General features: G+C 41.9%; 1 protein-coding gene across 3 annotated transcripts in view; it reads right to left on the bottom strand.

Moving 5' to 3' along the window:
* The window catches only part of MYO7B (myosin VIIB), a 138,540-nt gene that overhangs the window by 36,476 nt on the left and 81,618 nt on the right, over nucleotides 1-20,446 (bottom strand). For all 3 annotated transcript variants that reach the window (XM_074334550.2, XM_088794524.1, XM_088794525.1), the window contains 3 exons: nucleotides 18,664-18,816; nucleotides 18,054-18,152; nucleotides 16,186-16,280 (listed from right to left, as the gene is read on the bottom strand). In XM_074334550.2, coding sequence (XP_074190651.2) covers nucleotides 16,186-16,280; nucleotides 18,054-18,152; nucleotides 18,664-18,816 — 347 coding nt within the window. The remainder of the gene's footprint in view (nucleotides 1-16,185; nucleotides 16,281-18,053; nucleotides 18,153-18,663; nucleotides 18,817-20,446) is intronic.

The following is a 20,446-nucleotide window of genomic DNA, read 5'->3' as shown; positions in this document are numbered from 1 at the left end:
CTGAAGCCCTTTGCTCTACGTTCAGGAACACGACAGGGCTGTCCCCTATCACCTCTGCTTTTCAACATAGTGTTGGAAGTCCTTGCCAGAGCAATCAGGCAAGAGAAAGAAATAAAAGGCATCCAAATTGGGAATGAAGAAGTTAAATTATCACTCTTTGCAGATGACATGATGCTATATATAGAAAACCCTAAAGACTCCACCAAAAAGCTATTAGAAACAATCAACGAATACAGTAAAGTTGCTGGCTACAAAATCAACGCACAAAAGTCCATTGCCTTCCTATATACTAACAATGAAATCTCAGAAAAAGAAATACAAAAAACAATTCCTTTTGCAATTGCAGCAAAAAGAATAAAATACCTAGGAATAAACTTAACCAAGGATGTGAAAGACCTATATGCTGAAAACTATAAGACATTTTTGAAAGAAATTGAAGAAGACACAAAGAAATGGAAAGACATTCCGTGCTCATGGATTGGAAGAATCAACATAGTTAAAATGGCCATATTACCCAAAGCAATATACAGATTCAATGCAATCCCGATCAAAATCCCAATGGTATATTTTAAAGAAATAGAACAAAAAATCATCAGATTTGTTTGGAACCACAAAAGACCCCGAATAGCCAAAGCAATCTTAAGAAAAAAGAACTATAATGGAGGTATCACACTTCCTGACTTTGGCCTGTACTACAGGGCCACAATAATCAAAACAGCATGGTATTGGCAGAAAAACAGACACATAGACCAATGGAATAGAATTGAGAACCCAGAAATAAAACCACATAAATATGGACAGATAATTTTTGACAAAGAAGCTAAAAACATACAATGGAGCAAAGACAGCCTCTTCAATAAATGGTGCTGGGAGAATTGGATAGCTACGTGCAAAAGAATGAAACTGGACTGCTATTTGTCACCATGTACCAAAGTTAATTCAAAATGGATCAAAGACTTAAGCATAAGACCTGACACAATAAACTGCATAGAAGAAAACATAGGTACTAAACTTATGGATCTTGGGTTCAAAGAGCATTTTATGAACTTGACTCCAAAGGCAATGGAAGTAAAAGCTAAAATAAACGAATGGGACTATATGAAACTTAAAAGCTTCTGCACAGCGAAAGAAACCATTGACAAAATAAAGAGGCCACCAACTGAATGGGAGAAGATTTTTGCAAACAGTGCCTCTGATAAGGGGCTAGTATCCAGAATATACAAGGAACTCATGCAACTCAACAACAAAAAAACAAACAACCCAATTGAAAAATGGGCAGAGGACTTGAAGAGACATTTCTCCAAAGAGGACATACAAATGGCAAATAAACATATGAAAAAATGCTCAACATCACTAATCATCAGAGAAATGCAAATCAAAACCACAATGAGATATCACCTCACCCCAGTCAGAATGGCTATCATCAACAAGACAAATAGAAACAAATGTTGGAGAGGCTGTGGAGAAAAAGGAACCCTCATACACTGTTGGTGGGAATGCAGACTGGTGCAGCCGTTATGGAAGGCAGTGTGGAGGTTCCTCAAAGAATTACGAATAGAATTGCCGTATGACCCAGCAATCCCTCTCCTGGGTATCTACCCAAAAAATCTGAAAACATTTAGAGATAAAGACACGTGTGCGCCAATGTTCATTGCAGCTTTGTTTACGGTGGCCAAGACATGGAAACAACCAAAATGTCCTTCGATAGATGAATGGATAAAGAAGTTGTGGTACATATACACAATGGAATACTATTCGGCAGTGAGAAAAGATGATATAGGAACATTTGTGACAACATGGATGGATCTTGAGAGAGTAATGCTGAGCGAAACAAGTCAGACAGAAAAAGCAGAGAACCATGTGATTTCACTGATATGTGGTATATAAACCAAAAACAACAAAAGAACAAGACAAACAAATGAGAAACAGAAACTCATAGACACGGACAATAGTTTAGTGGTTGCCAGAGGGTAAGGGGGGTGGGGGTGGAGGTGAGGGTAAGGGGGATCGAATATATGGTGATGGAAGAAGTGACTCTGGGTGATGAACACACAATGGGATTTATAGATGATGTAATACAGAATTGTACACCTGAAATCTATGTAATTTTACTAACAATTGTCACCCCAATAAATTTAATTTAAAAAAAAAAAAGAAAATATCCTTCATAAATAAAAGAGAAATCAAAACATTCTCAGATGAAGGAAAACTAAGAACACCAAGAGATTGCCAGGAGATGTACCCTAAAAGAATGGGTAAAGACAGTTGTTTAAACAGAAAGAAAATGATAAAAGAAGAAGCCTTAGAATATCAGGAAGGAAGACAGGTAGAGTTAGTAATAACATTGGCAAATACAGTAGGCTCTCCTTTCCTCTTGAGTTTGATTGAAGCAACATTTGTAACACTTTCTGATGTGGTTCTAAATATACGTAGAGGAATATTTGAGAAAATTACATTACAAATTGGAGAGGGTAAATAAATATAAGGGGAGATGAAGTTTCTATATTTCTCTTAAAGTGGTAAAATGGTGACACCAGTAGACTTAAATAGTTTGTACATATGTAATGTAATACCTAGAGCCACTAGAAAAGCTATAAAAAGAGATACACTCCAAACACCATAAATAAATCACAATGGAATTCTAAAAAATGTTTAAGTAACCCACAGGAAGGCAGGAAAAACAAAACAGAAAAATGAAAAACAGAAAATAAACAGAAAGCAAAAACAAACAAATAAATAAATAAAATGACAGACCGAAGCTCCAATATGAATAATTACATTAAGTGTAAAATACCTAACCACACCAATTAAAAGACAGAAGTTAGCAGAATAGATTAAAAATGCATGACTGTCTACAAGAAACTCACTTAAAATATAATGACAATGGTAGGTCGAAAGTAAAAGGATGAAAAATATATATCATGCAAATAGTAACCAAAATATAGCCACAGGAGTGCCTATATTAAAATCAGATAAAATAGACTTCAGAGCAAAGAAAATAACCAGAGGCAGAAATACTAAATACATACATACATACTTATTGTCCTATCGCAGAGAGGGACATTACATGGTAACAAAAAAAGTGAATCCATTAAGAAGACATGCAATCCTAAATGTGTATGAATCAAACAGCAGAGCTGAAAAATGTGTGAAGCAAAAACTTATTTAATTGAAATGAAAAAACAGAAAAATATACAATTATAGTTGAAGACTTCAACATTCTTCTCTCAATAATTGATAGGACAAGTAGACAGAAAATAGAATTCTAAGCAGCAAGAATATAGAATTCAACACTACTAACCACTCACAAAATCAAATTGACATGCTTTTGCACACTCCACCCAACAACAGCAGAATATATGTCTTTTCAAACATTGTTAGGACATATACCAAGATAGTCCATATCCTATCTTGAAGGCAAAACATATTTAAAAGGATTTAACTGATACAGTGTGTGTCTCTGACCACAATGAAATCAAACTGAAAATTAATAACAAAAAGATAACAGGAAAATCTCAAACACTTGGAAACTAAATAACATACTTCTAAATAATCCATAGGCCAAAGAGGCAGTCTCGAAGGAAATTTTTAAAAAATGAGCTGAATGAAATGAAAATACAGCACATCAAAACTTATGAGACACAGCTAGAGCAGTGTTGAAGGGGAGATTTATAGCACTTTACATTAGGATAGAGGAAAAACTTTGAATCAATCATCTAAGCTTAGGAATCTAGGAAAAAGAAAAAGAGTACAGCATACCCAAAGCCGGAAGAAGAAATGAAATAATAAAACAGCAGAAATGAATGAAATTTGAAACAGAAAAAAAGCAATAGGAAAAATAAATGAAACCAAAGGCTAGTTCTTTGAAAAGTTCACTAAAATTGACAAATCTCTAGCAAGATTGACAAAGAAAAGAGAGAAGACACAAATTGCTGATATCAGGAAAGAAACAGGGGGAATCATTACAGACTCTGCAGACATCAAAATGATAATAATGCAACACTATATACGAGGTCGGACAATTAAGTTTGCGAACTCATCCTAGAAAAAGTGCTACATACTTCATTGCTGAATATCACTATAGTCACCTTCAAAGTGCTCCTCTTGGGAAGCTATTCACTGACACCAGAGCCTAGTCCACCTTCAAAACAATTTTGGAACTCTTTCTGGAATGGCCTTCAGAACTGTCATCACATTACCCTTGATGTCCTGAATGTCATCAAAATGTCTTCCTTTCAATATTTCCTTTATCTTTGGGTAAAGAAAAGAGTCATTGGGGGCCAGATCAGGTGAGTAGGGAGGGTGTTCCAATACAGTTATTTGTTTAATGGCCAAAAACTCCCTCCCAGACAGTGCATTGTGAGCTGGTGCATTGTCGTGATGCAAGAGCCATGAATTGTTGGCAAAAAGTTCAGATCGTCTAACTTTTTCACGCAGTCTTTTCAGCACTTCCAAATAGTAAATTTAGTTAACTGTTTGTCCAGTTACACAACGAAATTCACAACGAATCATCTCTCTGATATCAAAAAAAAGGTTAGCAACATCGTTGCAACAAGTTCATGAACTTAATTGTCACACCTCGTACAACTCTACACAAATAAATTTGATAACTTAGATGAAATGGACCATTTCCTCAAAAAGCACAAATTACCACAATTCAATATGAAATGAGTTGAATTGTCCTTCAATTATTAAATAATTTGTAATTTAAAACTCTCCATGCCTGGATTTTTCACTGGAGACTTCTAGCAAACATATAAATACGAATTCAATAAGTTCTACATGACATGATCTCTTCCAGACAATAGAAGAGGAGGAATGGTCCCTAATTCATTTTATGAAGCTAATGTTACTCTAGCAAAGACAATACAAAAGAAGAAATCTACAAATCTCATGAATATAGATGCAAAAATCCTTAACAAAATATTAGCAAAGAGCATTCAGCAATATATAAAAATAATTATACACTATGACCAAGTGGAGTTTACTCTAGGGATGCGAGACTGACTCAATATTAAAAACTCAATCAATGTAATAATGAACCATATTAAAAGGCTAAAGAAGAAAAGTTATGTGATCATATGAACTGATACAGAAAAAAATTTTGACTTCAACACCCATTCATGATTAAAAACTCCCACAAAACTAGGAGTACAGGAAACTTTCTCAACTTGAAAAAGAGCATGCACAAAAAACCCTACAGTTACAATTATACTTAAAGATTAAATACTTAGTGTTTTCTCCTAAAATATGGAAAAAAGGAAAGATGTCTGCTCTCACCACTCATAATACTTGAAGTCCTGTCCAGTGTGATATAGTAAGAAAAAGAAATAAAACACATATAGATCGGAAAAGAAGAAATAAAACTGTCCCGATTTGCAGATGACATGGCTGTGTACATCGAAAATTCCAAGAAACCTATAAAAAGTGAATTCAGCAAAGTTGCAGGATATAAAGTCAACACACACAAAGTATATTTTTATATATTAGCAATGAACACATCAATGCCAAAATTTAAAAAAAATAGTGCCATTTATAATCTCTAAAAAAAATTACCTGGGTGTAAATCTAACAAAACATGTATATGGCATGTGTGCCAAAAACCAAAACACTGAAAGAAATCAAAGAAGATCCAAATAAATGGAGATAGTGGATTGGAAGACTCAACATATAGTAGAGATGTCAATTCTCCTTAAATTGATATACTACACAATTCCTACATATAAAAAAAATCCCAGCAAGGTTATTTTTGTATATATGGACAAGATTATTCTAAAATGTATGAGGAAAGGCAAATAACTTACAACAGCTAAAATAGTTTTGAAAAAGAATAATAAGGTAGGAGAAATCAATCTACACAGCTTCAAGACTTACTATATATCTACAGTCAATAGGACAGCATAGAATTGGCAGAGGGATAAACATATAGATCAGTGGAATAGAATAGATAACACATATATAGACACACAGATTTGCACAGCTGATTTTTGACAATTCATTGGAGGAAGGATGGATGTTTTAATGAATGATGCTGGAGCAACATCCATAACAACAACAACAACAACAAATTAAAAAGAACCTTGACATAAGTCTCACACCTTATACAAAAATTAACTCAAAATGAAAATGAATCATGAGTCAGCAGCATGGAAGCATGAGAGGACCTCCAGGTCTCTCCCTTTGAAGTTACAACAAGTTGGACAACTATAATTCAACAAAGGGTTCCCTGCTTAACACACAAACACATCTGAGATATCCAAGCACTGAGACATCTGAAGGTAGCTGTGTCAAAGTAAACAGGGGAGATGGGCGGGGGGCTGGGGGTGGGGACAGGACAGAGTCGGGAGCTGCACACAGTCCAGCACTAGACAGGGCCCAGTGGATGTGATAGCAGTGAAGGATTGGGGTGCAATTTCCACTGGACATATCAGAGGGGTAGAGAGAGCAGTCAGGTCTGGGTGCCAGCACACATTGAGGCTGAGCCCAGGGTCAGGGGCAGAGAGGCAGTGCAAAGAGTGGCAGCATTCAATAATCTGCCATCACCAGACAAAGGATTCCACAGATGTGGGAACCCACCTACGCCATCCTCCTGTGGCCTGCCCCACAGTAAAATCCTCACTTGGCAGATTGTCAAAAGGCTAAGAAAAACTTACCGGTCTAGAAAGAACAAAGCCTCAGATTCACAAACCCACTTCCCCTCGCCTACTCTTCCTCCACCCGTTACTCCACAGCCAGGTAGAGGCAGCAGGGTCAACTCAAACAGGGCAGCTCTGCCCGTAACTTCTGGCAGCTCCAAGAACATACAGGCCAGGAGACCCATAGCCTGCCACTTACCACCAGCAGGAGTGGTGCCCTGAGACCAAGGTGACTGGGTTATAAAGCAGACACCCACCTCCTCAAGGAATATGGGGCATTTTCCACAGCCAAGGTGACACTACCTCACAGAGATCTAGGAAGCCCCAGTAGTGCTGGTAAGAGAAAATAAAAACTTGTGCTTCAGCACCACCTACTTGAAAACAAAAGAAAGACCTCTACTTATTGACTTGCTAAACAGTGAAGTGTCAAATAATTTAAAGAAAGAAAAAAAAAAAAGACTTGATTCCCACAAATGCCCAGGCACAGAAATAATCCATCAAGCATGATGAATAACCAAGATAATAAGGGGATTCAGAAAGAAAATGAAAAACCTCCAGAAAATAAAGACATGGAAGACTTTGATTTAAATGACAGAGAATTCAAGATTGCAGTTCTGGAAAAATTCAATAAGATAGAAGAAAACTGAAAAGCAATTCAACAAGCTCAAAAAATAAAATCAATGAACAAAGGGAATACTTTACCAAAGAGATTGAAACTAAAAAAAAAAGAACCAAACAAATTTTGCAGCTGAGGAACTCAATAAATGTGATGAAGTGTGAACTAGTGAGCTTAGGAAACAGAGCAGACTGGATGAAGGAAAGAAGCAGTGATGCTGAAGATAGAAATCTAGAAATGACTCAGGTGGAAGAAGAGAGAGAATCGAGACTTAGAAAGAAAGAAAGGAAGGAAGGGAGGGAGGGAGGAAGGGAGGAAGGAAGGAAGAAAGAAAGAAAAGAAGAAAGAAAACTCTACAAGAACCATATGACTTAATTAGAAAGAGCAATATAAGAATAATGGGTATATCAGAAGGGGAAGAGAGGGAGAAGGGAATAGAGAACCTATTCAAACAAATGATTGATGGGAACTTCCCAAATCTAAGGAAAGAACTGGATCTTTGAATCCAAGAAGCTAACAGAACACCTAATTATCTCAATCCAAAAAAGCATTCTCCAAGGCACATTATATCAAAACTACTAAATTAACAAGAAAGAATTTTCAAGGCAGCCAGGGAAAAGAAGACAGTAACTTATAAAGAAACTCCATTAGATCATCATTGGATTTTTCAACAGAAACCCTACAAGCTAAAAGAGAGTGGAATCAAATATTCAAATTATTGAAAGAGAGAAATAATCAGCCAAGAATAACATATCCAGCAAAGTTACCCGTTAGATATGAAGGAGAAATAAAGGTTTTTCTAGACATACAGAAGCTGTGAAAATTTACCAACATAAGATCTACATTACAAGAAATGCTGAAAGGTGCTTTTCTACCTGAAACAGATAAAAGGATACAAAACTATGAGTAAGATGACTAACAGACAAAAGCAGAAAATTGCAACCTCTGTTCAGAATAGGGTACTAACACTTAAATATAACATTAAAGTTAAAGGAGATAAAAACATTTTTTAAAAAAGAGGACAGGGCTGGTCCGGTGGCTCAGGTGGTTGGAGCGCCATGCTCCTAACCAGGAGGTCACCAGTTCGATTCCCACATGGACCAGTGAGCTGCACTCTCTACAGCTAAGATTGCGAACAACAGGTCTTCCTGGAGCTGGGCTGCCATGAGCAGCCGGAGGTTGGCGTGAGCTGCTGTGGGCTGCTGCAGGCTGCCGAGTGCTGCCACTGGCTACCGTGTGCCGCCGTGAGTAGCTGGCAGCCAGCGTGAGCTGCTGTGGGCTGCCATAGGCTGCTGTGTGCTGCCGATGCCATAGGTTGCTGTGTGTTGCCATGAGTGGCTGGTGGCCAGCGAGAGCTGCCGTGAGCTGCTGTGAGTGGCCAACTGACAACTGGCGACCAACTGCCTGGGAGCACAAGGCTCATAATACCAGCATGAGCCAGGGAGCTGTGTCCTACACAACTAGACTGAGAAACAATGGCTTGAACCGGAGTGGAAGGGCAGAGGTGGAACAAGGGGGCAGGGGGAGAAGACAATATCTACTGCAATTTGAGAATGAATGCATAGCATAAAAAGAGATAACTTGTGACAAAAACATAAATAAAAGGGGAGGGGGAAAGGACTGAATTTGCAGAAGTGAATGGAGTTATGATGCAATCAGAAGAAAAATGACTATTATACATATGACATTTATTGCATAAAACTAATGGTATCGACACACACACACACACACAAATCTAGAACCGAGACCTAACATTAAAAAAAGGGAAATGGAGGCGAAACTCATAGAATATCACTAAACTAAAATAATAGAGACACCAGGGAAAAGAAACAATGGAGACACAGAGCCAGTAGAAAACAAAGATAAAATGGTATAGGAAATTCTCACATATCAATAATCACCCTAAATGTAAAAGGACTGAACTCACCAATTAAAAGGCACAGAGCAGAGGGATGGATCAAAAAGCAAAACCCAACTATATGCTGCCTTCAGAGACACATCTCAGCTGCAAAGACAAATATAGATTCAAAGTGAAGGGGTGAAAGTGATATTGCAAGCAAATGGCATCCAGAGAAAATCAGGTGTAGTTGTACTTATACCAGACAAAATAGATTTCAAGATAAAAAAGGTAATGAAGAGACAAAGATGGACATTTTATAATGATAAAGGGGACAATACATCAAGAAGATATAATACAAGACGGACCCAGTGGCTCAGGTGGTTGGAGCGCCGTGCCCCTAATGCCGAAGGCCCCTGGTTTGATTCCCACATGGGCCAGTGAGTTGCGCCTTCTACAGCCAAGATTGTGAACTACAGCTCTCCATGGAGCTGGGCTGCTGTGAAAAGCCAGAGGTTGGCGTGAGCTGCTGTGGGCTGCTGTGTGCAACCATGAGTGGCCGGTGGCCAGCATGAGTGGCCAGCAGCCAGCTGCTGTGTACTGCTGTGGGCTGCTGTGTGCTGCCGTGGGCTACCGTGTTCTGCCATGACTGGCCAGTGGCCAGCGTGAGTGGCCGGCAGCCAGCGTGAGTGGCCGGCAGCCATCGTGAGCGGCCGGCAGCTGGCGAGAGCTGCTGTGAGCAGCTGACCAACAGCTGGTGACCGACTGCCTCACAAGGGTGGGGGGAGGGCGGGGAGCGCAAGGCTCATAATACCATAATGGGCCAGGGAGCTGTGTCCTACACAACTAGAATGAGAAACAACGGAGGGGGCGAGGCAGAAATGGGAGGGGAAGACATAACACTAATATATATGCACCCAACCTGGGAACACCAAAATATATAAAGCAACTGCTAACAGAATTAAAGAGGGAAACTGACAAAAAATACAATTATAGTAGGAAAACTAAATACACCATTGACAACTATGGATAGATCATCCAAACAGAAAATTAGTAAGAAAATATCAGCCTTAAATGACACATTAGACCAAATGGACATAATCAGTATTTACAGATATTTTCATCCCAGAACACCAGGATATACATTCTTCTCTAGTATATACGGAATATCTTCAAGGACAGACTATCTCTTGGGTCATAAAACTAGCCTCAGAAAATTTAAAAAGGTCGAAATCATACCAAGCATATTCTCCAACCACAATGCTTTGAAATTGGAAATCAACTGCAAAAAGAAAGCTGAAAAAAACCACAAATAAGTGGAGATTACACAACGTGCTATTAAACGACTGGGTCAAAAAAGAAATAAAAGATCGAAAGATACACAGAGACAAATAAAAATGACAATATGACATATCAAAAATTTTGGGATGCAGCAAAAACAGTAATAAGAGGGAAGTTTATTGCGTTACAGGCCTACGTCAAGAAATAAGAAAAATCTCAGATAAACAACCTAACATTTCACCTCAAAGAACTAGAAAAAGAAGAATGAATGAAGCCCAAAGTCAGTAGAAGGAAGGAAATAATAAAAATTAGAGCAGAATTAAACAAAATAGAGAAAAAAAAAAAAAGAAAAAAGAAAAAATTAATGCACTAAGGAGCTGATTCTCTGAAAAGATTAATAAAACTGACAAACCTATGGCTAGACTCACTATGGAAAAAAGAGAAAAGACTCAAAAGCAGAAATGAAAGAGAAGTTACAACAGACACCACAGAAATACAAATGACTATACAAGAATACTATGAAGGACTATATGTCACCAAATTTGATAACCTAGAAGAAATGAATAAGTTCTTAGAAATATATAATTTTCCTAGATTGAATTGTGAATAATTGAAAAATCTAAATAGACCAATCAACAGTAACAAAATTGAAACAGTCATCAAAAACCTCCCAAAAAGTCTAGGACCCAATGGCTTCATTAGTAAATTCTACCAAATATTAAAAGATTTAATACCAATCCTTCTCAAACTCTTCCAAAAAAATTGAAGAAGAGGCAATACTCCCTAACTCATTGTATTGTCTGGAGCCAACATTACCCTGATTCCAAAACCTGGCAAGGACAACACACACACACAAAAGAAAATTACAGACAAATATCTCTGATGAATATAGATGCAAAAATCCTAAATAAAATACTAGCAAATCAAATACAAGAATATATTTAAAAGTACTATATAATGATCAAGTGGGGCTCATTCCAGGGGTGCAAGGATGGTTCAACATACATAAATTGATCAACGTGATATAGCACATTAACAAAATAGAAAATAAAAACCATATGAGCGTATCAATAGATGCAGAAAAAGCATTTAACAAGATACAATATCCATTTATGATTAAGACATTCAATAAAATGAGCATAGAAAGAAAACACCTCAACAAAATAAAGGTCATATATGACAAACCCTCAGCTAATATCATAATTAATGGTGCAAAACTAAAGCCCTTTGCTCTACGTTCAGGAACACGACAGGGCTGTCCCCTATCACCTCTGCTTTTCAACATAGAGTTGGAAGTCCTTGCCAGAGCAATCAGGCAAGAGAAAGAAATAAAAGGCAATTGGGAATGAAGTAAAATTGTCACTTTTTGCAGATGACATGATTCTTTATATAGAAAACCCTAAAGACTACACCAAAAAAACTATTGGAAGAAACAAATATAGTAAAGTTGCAGGATATAAAGCCAACGAACAAAACTCCGTTGCATTCCTATATACTAACAATGAAATATCAGAAAAAGAAATGAAAAAAATTCGATTTGCAATTGCAACAAAAAGAATAAAATACCATGGAATAAACTTAACAAAGGATGTGAGGGACCTATACACTGAAAACTACAAGACATTGTTGAAAGAAGTTGAAGAAGACACAAAGAAATGTCAAGATATTCCATGTTCATGAATTAGACAAAACAACATAGTTAAAATGGCCATATTACCCAAAGCAACATACAGATTTAATGCAATCCCCGTCAAAATCCCAATGGCATTTTTCAAATAAATAGAACAAAAATCATCAAATTTGTATGGAACCACAAAAAAACCCTGAACGGTCAAAGCAATCCTGAGAAAAAAGAACAAAGCCAGAGGTATTGCACTCCCTGACTTCAAATTAACTACAAAGTGACGATCAAAACAGTATGGTACTGGCAAAAAACACACACACAGAGACCAATGGAACAGAATCAAGAACCCAGAAATAAACCCACATATACAAGGGCAACTAATTTTTGACAAAGGAGCCAAAAACATACAATGGAGAAAAGAAAGCTGCTATTTGACACCATACAAAAAATTAACTCAAAAAGGATTAAAGATTTAAATATATAATACCTGAAACAATTAAATATGTAGAAGAAAACATAGGTACTAAACTTATGGATCTTAGTCTGAGAGAGGATTTTATGAACTTGACCCCAAAGGCATGGGAAGTAAAAGCAAAAATAAATGAATGGGACTACATCAAATTAAAAAGCTTCTGCACAGCAAAAGAAACCATCAACAAAACAAAGAGGCAACCAACCAAATGGAAAATGATATTTGCAAACAATAATCTGATAAGGGGCTAATATTAAAAATATATAAAAACTCATACAACTCAACAAAACCCAAAAAATCGAATTAAAAAATGGGCAGAGGACCTGAACAGACATTTCTCCCCAAAAGACATACAAATGGCCAACAGATATATGAAAGGATACTCTACTTCAGTAGTTATAAGGGAAACGCAAATTTAAACCACAATGAGATGCAACCTCACTCCTGTTAGAATGGCTATTATCTACAGGATAAGTAATAACAAGTGTTGGAGAGGCTGTGGAGAAAAAGAAACCCTCATACACTGTTGGTGGGAATGCAGACTGGTGCAGCCACTATAGAAAACAGTATGGAGGTTCCTCAAAAAATTAAGAATAGAGCTAACATATGACCCCGGGATCCCTCTTCTGGCTATCTACATTTAAAAAATGAAAACATTTATTCGCAAAGGTGTATGTACCCTATGTTCATTGCAGCATTATACACGGTAACCAAGACATGGAAACAACTGAAGTGTCCTTTGATACATGTTTGGATAAAGAAGATGTGGTACATATGTAAAATGGACTACTACTTGGTCATGAGAAAGGATGAAATACTGGCATTTGCGACAACATGGCAACATGGATGGATCTTGAGAGTACCATGCTAAGCGAAATAAGCCAGACAGAAGAAGTCGAGAACCATATGAGTGAAGACTCACATGTGGGCTATAAAACAGAAATCAACAAACAAGCAAAACAAACAAATTCATAGATGCAGACAACAGTATGAAGGTTACCAGAGGGTAAGAGAAATGGGGGAGGTTGTATAGGGTAAAGGGGGTCAAATCTATGGTGACAGAGGGAGACTAGACTTTGGGTGGAGAGCACACAATGCAATGTACAGATGATGTATTATAGAATTGCAGACTTGAAACTTATATAATGTTATTAACCAATGTCACTCCAATAAACTTAATAAATAAAAACTGAATGTAGCTGCCCCAGATGCTCTGCCCATGTGGAGCTGCATAAAATGTCACTGAACATCACACCATGCCCTGGAAAATGGTGTTACTCATGCATATTAATGAGCCATGGGGTATTTGGGGAGAAGGAGAGAGAAGAGGGGGGATTTTTACATTTATTATGTTATAGCACCAATAAACAGTAGCACTCCACAGTTTCAGTTACCAGTGGTCAACCATGGTTCAAAAATATTAAATGGAACATTCCAGAAATAAGCAATTTTAAATTACGAAAAAAGGAAAAAGAAAATGGATCATGAACCTAAATGTAAAATTATGAAAGTTTTAGAAAAAATCATAGGAGAAAATCTTCTGACAAAAAAGTTCTTAGACTTGACACCAAAAGCATGACCCATATAATTCCACTTATATAACATTCTCGAAGTGACAGACTGCAGAAATGGAGAACAGATAAGTGCAGGCGTACCTTGTTTTATTGTACTTTGCTTTATTGTGCTTCACAGATAATGTTTTTTACAAATTGAAGGCTTGTAGCAACCCTGCATCACGCATGTCTATTGGCACCATTTTTTCCTGAACAGCATTTGCTCAGTTCATGTCTCTGTGTCACATTTTCGTAATTCTCATAGTATTTCAAACTTTTAAATTATTGTTGTATAGTATAACATAGTATAAATATAACTTATATGCACTGGGAAACCAAAAATTTCGTGTGTCTCAATTTATTGCAATGTATTTCTTTATTATGGTGGTCTGGAACCAAACCCACAATGTCTCTGAGGTATTCCTATGGTCGCCAGGGGTTAAGGAGGGTGTGGAGGTGAGAAGAAGATAGGTGTGGATGTAAAAGTGTGGCATGAAGGATCCTTGTTATGATGGGAATGTTCTGTCTTGACCTTCTACGTCAATATCCTGACTGTGCTATTGTGCTATTGTTTTTCAAGATGTTACCCCTGGAGGAAACTGGGGGAAAGGTACATGAGATGTCTGTTATTTCTTAAAACTGCACATAAATCTACAATTATCTCAAAATAAAAAAGTTTAATTAACAATGCATCAGAAGTGAGGGTCACCACCCTGCCTGTCTGGCTATTCTGGAAAGGTGACCTGTGCATCACTGTGTTGACCCCAAGAATAAATGTACCTGTTGAGAAGGGCTCCTAGAGGCTAACTGGGCTCAAATTTATAAATAGAGCCTAGCGGTCTTGCTAAACAGGGGATTCCATGCAAGCCATGCTTCAGGGAGAAGCCTGCACTGAACTGCCTGCCTCCTGCACTGAAATGCCTGCCTGTACTGTGTTCCTGCCAGCTGAGTCAACCTTTATAAAGGAGTTTCTGGAATTGTATTTCAATCAATACAAATGAGGCTTTCCCCTTCCAATCAGAGCACAGCTATTTCCTCATTAGCATCTTCACTGACCAATCAAAGCAGCTCCATTCTGACCAATCAGGACAGTGCTTTTTGGCCCAAACTGTAAGGATTTGGAGTCCTCATTTGCATGAGGAGAGACCAACCAAGGACCAGGGATGGGGACTTCTCTATATAAATCAGCTGTCCTCTGGCTTGAGGAGCATACTTTCTCCTTCCACAGAAGATTGAAAACTGCATTTCCCTGGCTAGAACTGTAACACCAAAGGCGTCTTGCTGGGACAGAGCAAAGTAGAGCAGAGCTGTCTAGCCAGAAGGGCCTTGCTCACGGGCCACTTTGCCCGAGGACTGCCTCACAGCTGCACTCTCAGTTATGCTGTTCTGCAGCAATGCTGTATCACAAAATTCATGTGAACTGTATCACAACTGAGCTGTTTGCACTGAATAAAGTTTCCTTCTTCACCACACCCCAAACTGGAGATTCGTGTTGGGACTGAATTGGTGCCAACGACCATTGGTTAACAATTGGTTGGCCTGATGCTGGCTGCGGATGACTTCCAAGCCACACCTCCTTGCCTTATGACCTTGCTCAAAGGTGCCACAGCCTCTGTTCTCATGGGTCAGATGCTTTCTCCCATTTTCTCATGTCTGGGTTTCCAGTCCTTCCTGTGGTTGGTGACAAGTGGATGGGATAGCACAGGGACCAGCACTGTGGACACAGTGAGGATGAGGGAGCTGGTAACACTGCTGATTTCCTGAACCTGGACTGAAATTCAAGTGTTGTCTTCTTACTGACCAGGGAACTGAGACAAAGACAGTTCTTTCCTTCCCTCCAAAACTAACCACCTCATATATCCAAACCCATATATTTTCTAAATCAATTGAAGGAGAACATAAAAATATAGTTGAGACCACAGCTGACACTTCATTTGGCTCTTGCTTATGTAGTGGATTGCCCCCCCCCCCCCCAACACACACATACACATTCAAATAATGTATTAGAATTCTCTGGTCAGGAGGTCCTGAGAGATCTTGTGCCTCAGTTACTCCCAGGGAGGGACCAGCAGGAACATGTGTCCCTGGTTTGAGGGCTGCAGGCCTTTCCAGGGCACATGATGGGCAGGTGTGTGGACTGGGAGGGGGGTTTGGGTAGGGCTGGCACCTGTATTTGTAGCCTCGCAGGACTTTCTGGATGCTAATCGCTGCCTTTTCCAGCACCTGGCTCCTCTGTACTTCCAGCAGAGTGTCGTGGTTGTCCTGGGGCAGGAGAGATCGCATCATGTGGCTGCCACGCCGCACCCCACACTCCCACCTGGGGCCAGCACTCTGTCTCCAGAAGTCAGAGTCTTTCAAACTCTTCCTACATGTGCTCCTGGGAGGCCGAGCAGGGGAGGGGCTCAAATTGAGCCTAATGGGTCTCAGAGATGTAAGCTGCAGCTACACCCCCTTCCCCAGCCCCATTCCAAGAACTTCCCATTTCAGTTGTTTCTTCTTGTTAATTCTATCTGGCAAATTAAATTTCTGCTTTGGAAAACCCAAGAGAGGCAAAAAATGTTCCTGAAGTTGTGTTTTATTTCCCAAAATTCATGTGAACTGTGCATTCACCTGTATTATAGACCTATGCTTGTTTCGATAGAAAAATATTCCCCAGCCTTTGAGTAGCATTCATTGTGTGATAGCCATCCCTGGGCTGTGCCTTTCCCTGGCCCACTGCAGTACTCCCCAATCCCTGTGCCCTGGGCCTGCCATCCTAGCCCTGGGAAGGCAGGGACTGTCTTTGTAGAACAGAGAGCAGCACAGCCTTTGGCAACTGGTGAGGAGAGGCCAGGGCCTTGGAGGCCCTTCTGCCTCTATCAGCCTTGCATCAAGCAAGCACTGAGCCTCTTGGTGAGCCTGGGTGGGCACTGGGGACACAGAGATGGACTAGACCTCAAATGTGGCCTCAGTGAGCAGTCAGGGAGGAGGAGGAATGCAGAGGCGGACACTGTCCTCTTCCCTTCCTCGACCGTCCATCCCACTAGATACCCCTCTGTGTCCCTGTGGCCTCAAAGACTGTCTCAGCCTCCTGGGCAGACGCCTTCCCTCTGCCAGCTTCACTTCCACAATGGGATCTGAAGCCCCTCTGCTTCTTCCTTCATGGCTGAGCTCCAAGCTCCAGCACAGGCCTAATTAATGCATGGCCTGATAGACAGATGGAGTGGTGGGGGGGGGGGAGGGCAGGACCTCGCTCTGGGGCCAGGTGAGGGAGGGCTCTATGGGGTAAAGGGAGGGAGTGGAGGACTCAGGAAGGGGTGGCAGGGATGGGACGGGGTGCTTGTGTGGCTACAGAGCGTTCCTCCTGACCTGACCTTCTCTCCTTCCTCCTCATCCTCGATTTGCCGACCCATCCAAGGTTTACGAGGATAGGTGGCAGGCAGGTTTTCTCTCCAGCGGCTCTTTGACCCAATGGGCAATCCTAGAGGGCCTGAAGGCCAGTCCAGGCATGAGGCTGCCTCTGTATGACCTTGGGCCTCCAGTAAGTTGAGGAGGAGGAAGGTAGGTGGTGGATGGTGGTGCTGCGTGCACCACCTGCTTAAGGATGAGCTCTCACAGGTGAGGTGGTCAACACACTGACTCCTTCCACTGAAGCGCCAGCTCCCTGGGGCTCTGCAGATACGGAGCTTCTCTAGGCTAGACAAAGCTCCTTGCTGTGGATTGTGGCTCCTGCATGGTCAAGGCCTATTCTGGAGAGACTGCGGGAGCCTTCCCCAGGCCTCCTTGCTCCGCCCAGTAGCTGGGAGGCAGCCCTTCTTCATCCTCAGTCCTTGCCCTGGATGCCCCCTCTGAGAAGCCTTCCGGACTTCCTCAGGTGGGGCTGGCTCTCCCCATGCTCCCCTTGCCTCCCTTACCCCAGCATAGCTTTCTACAACCGGGTGCCTCAGGGCAGGGCCACATGCAGAGTAGAGTGCGTGAGCCAATACCTCCCAGTGGGCACCGGACCAGCCCACACATGCCTCAGGAGGCTGAGGACCTGCACGTTCAGGGTCTCACCTTCAGGAAAATTTTGGTCTTTCCCATTTTCCAGTCTTTGTCTGACCCCAGCCACATTTCAGCGATGCGCAGGGTCGCCTGTCGGAACTTGTCCCGAAGCTGCCAAGGAGAAACAGGACCACTGGAGCAGGGACCCCAAGGCCGGAGGCTGGGGGTCCTTCCTAGAGCTCAGAGACTACCTCCTCCTACAGGCTTCACTGCCAGGAGCTGCTGGGACAGGGCACCTCAATCGAGGTTGGGGTCCAGGAGAGCACGCAGGCCCTGGGACCGTGAAGCCACCACACTTTGCAGGGCCTGGGGCCTTTGTGTGGCTGCTGGACACTTGAAGACAGATGAGTGTCTGAGGAAGGACTTCCTGATCTCCAGCCACACCTGATCTCCCCCACATTCTGCCACATAAATGAGTGTTTGCTTTAAGGGGCAGCCACTCCTAGAAGAAACAGATTCACACACCAGGACCTTCCAGACCCTCCCTCACTTCCAGGGCACGGTGGCAGGGACAGATGAGGATGGGAGCTCCTCTGAAAGCCTGGAGTCAGGGAGGGATCCTGGACGTGGAGGGGGGCAGCCGCGGGGACTTCTGGGAACTGGGTGGTGGGGAAGCCCACACCTGCAGGCGGACGGCGCTGGGCAGCAGGACGCCGAATCTCAGCGAGAACTGTTCGAAAGTGTAGCGGAGCGGGAAGCCGGACTTGCGGATGTGCACAGTCTCCATCATGCCGGAGTAGCGCAGCTGCCGCAGGCACAGCTCCCGGTCGAAGAGCTGCGGGCGCAGAGGCAGGGCTGACGTGCCCCCCCCCCACCCCCAACCCTGCAACCACCCCAAGGACGAAAGAACGGAGCAAGTGCTCCCTGTTATTAAAATTTCTTTCTGAAGAGCGGTATTTGGTCGAAGTCACTTAAAAGTCCTTAAAGTGTTTCCAAGGGGATAAAAGTTGGTAACATATAAACTGACATCTACGCCACCGCTAAAATGTCCCATCTTCCTTAGGATATGCAAAGTACTGTGAATACAAAAGTTACTTCATATGCTCTGTTGGAAATGTTTTGAAGTGCCCCCAGACAGTGATCCCAAAGGACACGGTTTCCTCCTGGCCCTGCAGCGCTCCCAGCACCATGGTGCCTCCTACGCTCAAGTGGAAAGAAGAAATACGTTTCCCACTCAGAGGCAGGAAGTATTCTAGCTTAGTCTCTCCCTGTCCTGGGAAAGGACCGTGGCAGGAGAGCGATTTGGGCCTGCTGCTTTGTACAACAGTGCTGGGTCTCAGCTGAGATGCGGAGACACGGCTTGCTGTAGCTTCTGGGGAGCCCCTCAGCTGTCCAGCCACCAGGACTCTCTGGGCACTAGAGGTACAGCCTCCAATCTGGCAAGCCTACCAGAAAGCAGTTACCTACCTGGAAACACTGAGGGTCCCAGAGGCAACTGCTCATGGGGTCCAGGCCACACAGCGGTTAGTCTGGGCAACTAGTTAGCTCCCATCTCTTGAGTATTTCTCGTTTACGCTTTACAACAGCCCTACGTGGTGCGGTACTTAACTCCAATTTAAAAGTGAGGTACCTGAGGCTCAAGTACCTTAGGCCACACTCCTAAGTGGCTGAGCTAGGGTTCAGACCCCCGCTTGCCTGGCCCCTGGCCTGGGAGCCCCCCCACACACACACACACAGTAGCCACCATCTCCCAGGGCCCACGGTGAGGGCTGTGGGTGTGGGCAGAGGGCCTCCTGGATCACAGCTCCTGTCTGATATCTGGGTATTCTGCCTCTCGGAAAGATTCTGAATTTCCTGGGGAACCTCACTTTCATATAATTTTATTTTTTTCAAAAAGGCACTTTATTTAATATAGTATTGTTTTCCTTACAAGATTTTTGGGTCATTTTATCTCCTTTCAGATGGCATCTCCCAGTTTTGAGAGTCCTGTATGTTCAGCCGCTGGGTGGGATTCCCAAGCCCACGCTCAGGGGCTCCAGGGTTGGCAGCAAGCTCGTGCCCCACACCATGCAGATAGAGACAGGAGGTGGTGCCAGCCTCTAAAATCTCACACAGGTTGCTGCCTTAGTCAGGCGGTTCCCTCACACAGATGTGCTGGGAGCACCAGTACGACCCTTGCGGCCCCTTGCAGGCAGATGTTATTCTAACTTGATGGAAGAGAAACCTGAGGCATCTGGCCAAGTACACACAGAGGGCAGGCAGGGCAGGGCTGGGACAACTGAGGCCTGGGTGCCCCAGCCCTGCAGGTCACTGCCATGTGAATGACCTGGACTTCACTGCAGTGTCCCTCTATAAAATGGGGGCAGGTAACAGCTCTAATGCTGGCCAGGCCCTGGTGAAGTGAGTGGCATCACACCCTCCAGGAGCCACCCCATCCTCCCTGCATACCCCCAGCCTCCCCTCAT

The sequence above is a fragment of the Rhinolophus sinicus genome, chromosome 17, assembly GCF_057876585.1.
Source record: "Rhinolophus sinicus isolate RSI-liver-muscle chromosome 17, RSI-T2T, whole genome shotgun sequence".
NCBI lineage: Eukaryota > Metazoa > Chordata > Mammalia > Chiroptera > Rhinolophidae > Rhinolophus > Rhinolophus sinicus.
The sequence above is the reverse complement of the archived record's forward strand: the minus strand, read 5'-3'. Positions and strand labels throughout refer to the sequence as shown.